At 39.0% G+C, this 10,226-nt stretch overlaps 1 protein-coding gene across 1 annotated transcript; it reads right to left on the reverse strand.

The window, feature by feature from the left end:
* Positions 1-231: 231 nt before the first annotated feature.
* On the reverse strand, positions 232-5,399 carry SUMO1 (small ubiquitin-like modifier 1; the record flags this gene model as incomplete). The annotated part of the gene is made up of 4 exons (XM_010159016.1): positions 232-1,105; positions 2,057-2,128; positions 3,960-4,037; positions 5,307-5,399. Coding segments are annotated over 4 exons (312 nt in total), but the record flags the coding sequence as incomplete, so codon positions are not given.
* Between the last annotated feature and the right edge of the window lie 4,827 nt (positions 5,400-10,226).

Consider the following 10,226-nt stretch of genomic DNA (forward strand, 5'->3'; position numbering starts at 1 on the left):
TATTCTCTAACAAGAAAAAAACCAGCTAGTAGTCTCAAACAGTCACCTGCAAACCACACAGATCAAGTATTTTACTAGGGCAAGGAGAAAAAAGTAATTTTTAAAAATGAGGTATATTTATAGAGCACTTTTTTTCTGGCTTCAGTGTACAGGTATTAGAAAAGCATGCCCTAATTATAACTTCTTATGGTTTTGCTTATTTCCAAACATTTGAAAAGAAAATGCAAGTTATTTATAAAATTGTTTTTCTTGTTTATTTTTAAATGAAGCTGGTACAGACAATGTCCATTCAAAACCCACGTCCCAGGCCAAAAGGTACAAACAAGAGTGTCAAAGTAACACCAGTTGTCTGCTGTGAACATTCTTGCATGAATACCTGCGTGTACTAATTGCTATATGAAGTTAAAATGCTTCTGGGCTCTTCTGGCAAGATACAAGACTCATTAGGGTTTTCAATTTCATGTCTTCAGCAAAGCCATCTCCGGAGCAAGGTACAGATGACAACAGTTCTAGCTTTTCCATTTCCAACTTGGTAATCTTCTTCGTTGGGCCATCAGCACAATTTAAGCAAAATAGCTCTGAGTTATGGATACATGATTTCTCCACAGTTTAGTTCTCTGAAAAACTTCATCTCGCACTGAAAGTTATAGTCCAGGAGTGAAACAGTCACACATCAAAACTTCAGGGCAGATATGGAAGTCATTAAGAACACTCGCCCACCTGGCAGATGTTACAGCCTTCGTGCTTGAAATGCACGAACCTAGCGAACATACAGATGCACGTGTGTACATGTATTTCTAAAGGGGAGGGGGCAGAAGGGAAGAGGGGAGCAAGGCTGCAGCTGGATCACAAGAGTTCAGCACAATGAAAACAGAAACAATAGTGTATCATGAGCACGAGAATTCAAAATACCAGACGCTTGAAAATAAATCCCAGAGATGGGGTGCCAGTTTCAATTCAGTGTTGAACACCACATTACAAAAGAACTATTATTTAAAAATAAAAAAGGATTAAAGGGGGAGAAAAACAGAAGGATCTAAACTGTTGAGTGACCCCCCGTCTGTTCCTGATAAACTTCAATCACATCTTCCTCCTCCATCCCCAGCTGTGAGAACAGAGAAAAACAGCATATAATTGTTATAAATCTGGTGTACTGAAATCAGAGCAGGTCCTAGACAAGTTATACCATGCTTTGTTCCTATGGCCCATCACAATTCATCACGGGGTGAAAAAAACCCTCAGTCACCACCTCACTAGCCAACACTCTTGATTTTTAGTTCTTTTCCTTCAGTCTGATACATCTCAGTCCAAGTAAAAGTCTTATCAGCGAAGCCTAAATCCACTTGTGGAGCAGTACACATCAGCCTGGAAACGGCTACCTTTACCTTCCTCTAAATTCCTTCCTGGGCAACAAATGCACAGGGATGTAACCAACACCACAGTGACTGCACCAGCTGTACAGCCATGCAAATTATATGCAGTATGCTACTAGCTCACAGTACAGCCAAGACTACAGCTTACAACTCAAAGCCTGTTTACAGCTGTTCTCTTAAAGAGGGTAACTTGTTCACAATACACACGCTTGTCTGATTTTTTCAGAAGGTATTATTGTAACACTGTTTCTTCCTGCTTTGTTATAACAATTGGTGGAAGCCACTGGACAGCAGAAGTAACCTGTTCTCTGTTTATTTACACTTTGATCTGACAAACATGCACTAAATACCTATTTATTCCAAAGTCACACAGAAGATCTACCTCAACAACTAGGAAGTTCCTTTAGTTTTTCTTCTCTCTGGTAAGCAGTGAGTACACCCTCCCTTTCTGAGACAACATTACACACGAAGGTCCAGTCAGTCTCTTTCTGAACTGCACATCGGCCTATTAAAGATTCTGCTTAGATAAATATAGTCACACTATATTTAACTGTAGTCCAAAAACTTGGCTATATTTAAAGAAATACCTTCATTCTGGTTAACAGTCCAGCAGAACAGAGGAACTAACCAATTTGGTATTTAGTTTCTCCAGTGAACTATGTAACACTGAGAAAGAAACTCACCTCCTTGGGGGTATGATTATCAGTAATTCTCTGACCCTCGAAGAGGAACCTGAGTGAATTCATTGGAACACCCTAGAAAAAGAAACAGAAATACAAAAAAACCTTACTGACACTTGTGTGGATTTAGAAGAAAAACATTTCTAATATAACACACGTGTAAAAGGAAAGTGTTAGTTCCTGTTACACAGGGAGCTCAGCTATTCTGCTGCAACCACGTACACTACAAACTAGTGACTCAAAGAGCACGACAGTGCTAAAACGCATGTTTATTCCAAAGTCTCAATGGAGTTCCAGCTCAACAGCTTGGAAATTTCCTCAGCTTTTTTTTTCTCGTCTTTTTTTTGATTTATAAATTGGATATAAATTTCTCCAAGACAACAGTCTGGGGTTTTTTCTTTTCTGAATTGCATATCAGCCTTATTAAAAATCCTAAGACAACAGAAAGAATGTGTTTTTTACATCAAACCCCTACCCTTGGTTTCCCAATCTTATATCACCATTGGAAGGAATATCAACCTTTATTGTTATCAGTTCTGCAAAAGCTCTACAGTGGGGACAAGAACGAACAGAGCTGGGGGGGAAAGGAACACCATTCAAACAGGGAGAAAGGAGCACCCTAATGGTAAATACAGTTGAGATGTAGTGTGCCTATTGTACAGTGTGTCTGTGTTACAGCAGAACATCATACTTCACCTCAAGAGATGAGGCAAACACCTCAAATTTTTATTCCCTTTCAAGTTAATGGCAAAACAGATGCAAATGAAATACGATCCATTTTGTGCATCAACAAGATCTCAAATATTGCTGCAAATTAAGCAGAAAAATTCACAGGAAAGAACAGCTTGTCACACTGTTCCAACAATCCCTCTGGCCAACTTGGAGGAAATATTCAAGGTCTCTTTATAAAAGAAAAACTACTTGACATCAAAAGCCATGCTGACTGCTCATGAAGGAAATCACAGACTCTCCAGAAGGCAGCGGGGGAGATATAGCTGTGTTCATTCAAACAATTATTTCTTCTTAAAAAAAAAACATTCCACACACATGCATTGTCATCAGTCAGTAAGGCTGCTGCATGAATTAATAGATCCAAGATCTTGTTTTTAAACAAATCACAATTTTAATCATTTGCATTTGGCTACAAACTGAACTGGTGGTTGATCTTTACTTCTCTAGAAGGATAGAAAAAAAGAACACATTCCACAAAAGAACAACTCAGTCAACAAGTTCTACTTGTTTTAAGGTATTAAGAAAAAAACCCCAAGTATTTCTTATGATTATTTCTTCTGAAGTGAACTCCAACACAATTACTCAAGAAAAGGCCACACAAGGCATCTTATCCCCAAAGCTAGGGGTAAACTAGGCCAGGGCTTCTGGAAATAGTAACAGTGAATGCACAATATCTGCCTCAGAATCAGGAAGTGAAGAAACATTTTTGTTCTGTAACAGTAGTTACTATTTACCTACATACAGGAGTAATGTTGCAGATTTCTTTAACTTAGGGCATAATAACTAGTGTTAGTCAATCACCATATTAGTGCCTGTTAACAATGCCTATGGCTGCTCTCATCCTAACCTGCAGTATTCTTCAGCGTTAAGGGAATTTTACATTAATTTAACTATAAATGCATGGCTGGGCATTTAAAAGGTAACTTCTATGTCTTCTAAGCACTATATATTTTCAATCTGATTTTAACTTACTACAAAGTTCACAGCTGTTTTAAATAGAAACACTAGTTAAAAGAAATCAGGAGATCCAGATATCTGTCCTGCTGGTAACTAGACAGAAGCTTGAGTGTCTCAACAAATGTCTTCACATGAAAGAACAGTGAGAAAAAGTAAAGATAAAGTGTTTGGCTTTTTCATTTTCTTTTTAGAGAGAGTGTGTCATTGTTTCACAAACCTGTCTTTGACAGTATGATTCTTTGAGTTTCTTGAGGTGTGTTGTCATTTTCACCTTGAAATGAATTTCACTGCTGTCCTAAGAACAGAAAAGAAAAAAAATTACTCTTTGCAGTAACTACTTCACCTATGCTAGTTCTAAGTTTTTAATTAAGAAACACGTACATAAAACTAACATGAAATGCAGTTTAACTACCACCGTGCACACCTTTCATGCATCGTAACATGAAACTCCAGGATGATTTATCTGTCACTAAATTCATTGTGCACTTCCACGGGAAGCTCTATTTTAAAGCAGATGGCACAGTATAGCCTTAGGCTCACTATGGAGGTTTTGGATTTAAAAGTAGTAAAACCTATACATGGTTCAGTCTGTGCTTCCATCTTTACCCAGCTGATGTACTTACAAAATACAAACATACATATGCAGGGGATTTCTGCTTTAAGATTTGAAAAGACACAAGTTAAAGCTTGTTCTTCAAAAATATCCACAAAACCTCATTAAATCAGAGTAGTTATCTAGAAGGTAGGATATGGCAGACTTGGCAACACCACACTAACCTAAGGAGAAATCTTGGGTCTCATTATTATATAGTCCTTCCTACTAGCCATAAGATATGAGTAACTACAACTGTCAAAACAGCTACAGATAAAACAGACTGCAAAAGATCCTGTACAAAAAGCATGTGGGTCACATTTAGCTTTTAAATGTGTCATCATTGCCCATTAACTCAGCAAGAGTTAAGCTAGTTTGTGTTAGTCTTACTTTAAGGCATCTGCCTCCAGTCAACAGCACAGCAATGACACTAATACTCCAAACAATACTGAGTTAGGTCACATGAGCTAGGGGTTCTTTGCACAGAAGGACTTCTGTTCAAGAAGTATTTCGGCATTCACATTCCAACACAACTTGAATTCAGACTTATAATCCATCATTCATATCTACCAACACGCCAGCCAACAGAATGCTCTTCCTACCCCTGTACAAGAAAGCTGACCTCATGCTCTGTGTACTACACGAGCTCTGAAGATCTGAATATATCTATTTTGCCACATATTCATATCCTTGGATAAATTAATCCCTCGATGCATCAAGTACCCTAATGTAAAATGGGTATCACACTGCCCAAATCCTGAGTCATAAATTACTCAAGCTTTAAAAAAAAAAACACACCAAAACAATGCACCAGAGTATACTAACACACATCACTGGCAATTGGCAAGTAGTTTATGGCAGGGGAGGATCCACATTGAAGAACTGCAATTATCAACTTTCGTTTGTTCATTTCTACAATACAAAAACTCACACCTCCACCAAATGTCAACAAGTAATTATGTAAACACTCACCTGCCCAATGACTTTGAGTTTAATATATTCCCCTTCTTTTTTATCTCCTAAGTCCTCAGCTGAAGGTTTTGCTTCCTGCAAGAAAAAACACCACTTCAAAAAAAAACCCTGATCAGTTCAACATTTCAATATTTTCACTGGACAGTATGACAACTGTTATCCTCCTTATTACATGACATCAGACTATCCAAGGCACCGTATTTCTTCCTTTCTATGTGTGAAAATAATAGCAACATCGTATTACAAGAGGCTGTCTGCCTGTGAAAAGTTTCATTAGTGAGGGAGGAGAAACACTGTGAAAAATGTTACAGAGATGAGAATCATTTGGAAACAGGTAAGAGATGTAAAAATGAAAGGTATGATTTTACAGCAGTAACTCCTAGTAAACAGACTGAAAAAAAAAAAACCACAGGAAGTGTACCAAGAGGCTCAGATTCTTGACAGGAAAAAAAGAACACCTTGAGGAGAGTAAAGAGCAAGCATGGGTGACACCCTACCAGTGCAAAGAGAGTGAACCATGCAAACATTTCTCAGCCTCTTGCATCAACAGTAGTCACTACTTTCCAGTGGATGGTCAGCCACCTTCTTTTCTATGATGTCATCAAGTAGCAGCTTCCTTCTAGCACATTTGTTTTAAGACCACAGTTCTTCAAAGTTCTTAAAAGTTGCAGTTCTAAACTATAGTGTTTTGATACCTTTCCAGGATAAGAATTAATTGTACAAACAAGTTTGATTCAAGAACTAAAGCTCGTCAGAAGAGTTTTAAGTGTTATGTCCTGTAAGACATGAATTAAGGACATCAAAGTTTTCCTGTTAGCTGCTGATAGTACCTGATCTCTCACTTGTCTATCAACCCCATTCCTTGCCTGTCACTACTTATTTTGGATCAAGCCTGTCGTTACGTTCCAGTGCAGCACAAAGGGATTTTACAGACACTGCCTCAGGTCCAGATGGTGCTCGATGAAGAAATCTTCCCAAGTAGTCAGAAACAAGGATACCCTACTGATCATGTTTCAGATCTTCCTTTTATATTTTATTGCTTAACACCGTAGACAAAGTAAGCAAAATATGTACAGGTGTCTACCACATGCATCTTCCCAGCCCCTAAAGGGACTTTTTCCTGAGTATACAGAAATATCCTTTGTACGGTCGGACTTTAGGATCAAGTGCCAAAAACACATACTAACTTTCTGTGTTAAAACAACCTAGACAGGCCTCTACCTCCAGATTAAAATGGCAGACAAGCCTTTTCAAGCATTTTTGGGTTTACTTTAAAGAGATTAAACATGCACAAATTCTTTGAATGTTAAAAGTTCAGGGAAAGGCAAGGGGGAAAAGTCTGCAAACACCTTCCCTCTATCTGTGCCAGTCTCAGTCTGGAAGAGAGAGAGGAAGTACTCTTTGTATCAGTCTGACTCACTGCCTCAAGACAGACCCATTCAGTTTGTGATGACAAAAAAAGCAGGAGCCAGAGACTGCACCCAGTTTGAATTTTTCTTTTTTTTTTTTTTTTTAATACCCACCCTGGGCACAACCTGGACTGCTGGGACTGATTTATCACCCTTCAAGCTCAAACCCAAAAACCAATCCCAAGCTTTCAAGAAACTAGACACCCTCAGGTCTCCAAGCAAGCTACTTTTGAGTGGAGTATGAAAGGAGTCTTCACTGGAAACACAGTCACAGCAACTGTGCCCCCACCAAAGTTTTCCCTTTCTAACGTATCTGAACTCTAACCCCAGGGGACTGTCCACAGGAACAAAAATACACTGATTTCCACTCCTGACTGAAAAGAGAAAGAAAAACAAGAACCTGTGACTTGCTCCAAACAGCATTTGTATTGCCCGTATGCAGGATTGCTAACCTCTAGGAATCAGAGATTCAGATTTCTACAGATCTCAAGTCTGTAACTTCAAAACTATCTCCTGTTTTGCTGTCACGGAAAGAACTTGTAAGAACATCCTGTTCCTTTACATGACATTTCAGGTCAGTTTACTTTGCAGAACCAAATTGCACAGCAGCATATTATCACAGCAGCAGAGGCATTTGTAGTAGTTTATACCATTCTGTGTATTAAAACAGATCTACCTACTTAGCTTTCCAAAACAAATCATCCTTTACAAGTCATTGCTGCTATGACAGTGCCTCTGGCCATTATGAGTAGAAAGCAATGATTAATAAGTTGTTTGATTCCTACCCTCAGGGAAAGAACTCAAATACTAAAAACAAATAGGGGAAGCAGCAAACAGGTGAAAAAGCAGATGGAATTGGAGTCTTAAAACAACATACCATAAAGATACTTGTTTAAAGCCCCATCAACTTCTCACCCACAAAATAGGAGCAAACAGTTGTATTTTCAGGAAAAGAGAAATAAGATCAAATCAACATTGTCAATATCAATAATTGAAACTTAAAAAAAAAAAAAAGAGCAAAATATTTGAGATCAGAACAAAACAAGATGCAGCAAGTCTGAAACAGTTCCCTACATTTTGTCAGTGAACTATACTGCCATTCAACGCCAAATGGTAAAGCCAACACAAAAGCACTTAAGAACAAAGAAGGCAAGGAGATTGCAAAGTTACTAAACTACAAGCATTCGCTAAAAAAATCCTGGATCAGCAATCTGCAAGCAAGCCTCCAGATTTTTACTTGCACTGTGAAAAGAACTGGTGTTTTGGGTATCTCATGAAACAGTCTGCTAAAAAAAAAAAAAAAGAAAAGAAAAAAAAAACTACCACACAAACAGAGCAGGAGCACGACAACACTCCAAGTTCTAACTTTTCCTTAGATGCCTGAAATTTTAGAGGCTTCACTCCACCATTTTCCTCAATAGCACAAAGCGAGACTCCTAGTACTGTCTCACATTTATATATCAACACTAAATTCATGACCATAAAAAGCACCCAAAGTTTCTTGGATGAAACACACTGGTATTGCCATTGCAACTAATGACAAAACAAACATCATAAGGCAGTATATTGCAAGTTTCCTCCTCCAATTTTCTGAAGTACTCAAACTTCAGTGTTCAAGCCTAAAAACACCCCTATACACTCAGCAGACTTTAGATAATCTTAAAAAAATTAACAAAACCAAAATTACTAGAGGAATAGGACTACAATACCACACTTCCTAACACAGCAAATAAACCCTTCTATTTGTTATAGGAGTAGAAAAATGCGTACAAACTATAGCATTCTTTAATAGTAATACATGAACAGATAAAAATACCAGCATCTAGATTGAGTTAAAGCAAAAACAGCCCAAGACCCTTGAAGAGAGACGAAAATCGATTCTTTTTGTTTCTGCTTAGATCGCACCAAGCAACCATGTGTTTCCTGAAGTCTGCCCTTCTTGCAAGTATTTTTATTATCATAAAAGTTTATTTCCTTTTAGAAATAAACTAAGTCAATTATGCTTCTTTATTTATACTAAAAAGAAAAGCCAAAATTATCATAACTGTTGACAAATTATGTCATCTTAATTCTAGGGCCAAAAAGAAAGACGTTAGCAATCCACAACTTTGGGTAATCCAATTATTCCCGTAGGATTGATAAACAGAGGAATGAGATTTACAATGCTGCATTACTGTACATTATACTGTTACTTAAGCATCTGTTTAGCTCTTGTTGCACAGTTCCCCCAGAAATGAATGACACAACACATAGCAATGTTTAGTTTATCTATTTAAAAAAAAAATAAACAGCGTCCTTATACAAGGGCCTTTAAGATATGTATCCAAAACTGGTTATCACATACAATGAATTTTACATACTTCAAGCAGTCCCAAAGAACAGACGTGTATGCATTTCAGCAGAACCTGCCTGGAGAAGGAATTATCTAATGAAAGGTGTTATGTGTTAAAACATGCCTTAGTTCACAAATGCGGAGAGCTCCAAAGCAGGTCACGTGAAGACCAGTCTACAAAATCTGGTGCAGAATTTGCCTTTTTTTATTATTATTTTAATGCAGCTACTTTCACATACTCTACTACGCTGGAAACGCGTTCTGATGGGTACCAGCCATAGCTGTGCTCCTGGCTGCACTGACAGGCAGCAGCAGAGTTGCACTGTGCGAGATAGGCGGGGAGGAAGATGCCAGGGCACACAGCAACGGTTTGTAGTCACGGGTCATAATGTATCAAGGCTATCCCTCAAAGCAGACACAGCATATACTAAGCTTTGCCCTGTCTCGGGATACTTCTAATTTCCTGGCTGGCACTAGCACTATTCTTGACTTCACAGCACTGCAAGAAACGTTTGTAGATACTGACACTGATTTTTTCAAAGTCAAATCGTCATGACAAAGTTAGAACACACTGCCATATGAAGGCAGTAGGAAAAATACAACAAAGCAGAACACACATTAAAAGCAGAATGTTGTTTTAACTTTCCACCAGCAGGTCACATAGCCTAAAGCAATAGTTGTACGCAAAGGATTGTGTACATGCTACCCCAAACAAGCCAGAAATTTGCGACACAGGTAACTATTTAAGACCCCGCTAGAGAAGTCGGAATTGACAGGAACATAATGATGTACAAGGAGTGAAGGCAGGACAAAGTCTTGGTGAAGGACAGTGTGTTTAATACAGACAAGCAACTGTATCCCAGCTAAGAAAGTCCGGGATTTTTCCCCTCCTCGTGCATTCCCAGAGCAGAAGACCTGGCAGGTCTAGCCTAACCCGCACAAAGCCTGCTCGGGGAAAAGAATCCTACCAGGCACCTGGGAAACGAAAAACGAAAGGAAACAACTGTTGTGCAACACGGCTCACCCTCTGCTGCACTTCCCGTGTTTCCAGGGCCGGGGCTGCGGCGGCAGCGATCCCAACCGGGGACCCCGCGGAGCCGCCCCCACTCTGGCCGGACGCCGGCTCCGGCCCCCGAGTTAGCCCCCGCCCTCCTCGCGAAATCCCCTGAGCGAAGAGGA

The sequence above is a fragment of the Eurypyga helias genome, unplaced genomic scaffold (genome assembly GCF_000690775.1).
Source record: "Eurypyga helias isolate BGI_N326 unplaced genomic scaffold, ASM69077v1 scaffold37389, whole genome shotgun sequence".
NCBI lineage: Eukaryota > Metazoa > Chordata > Aves > Eurypygiformes > Eurypygidae > Eurypyga > Eurypyga helias.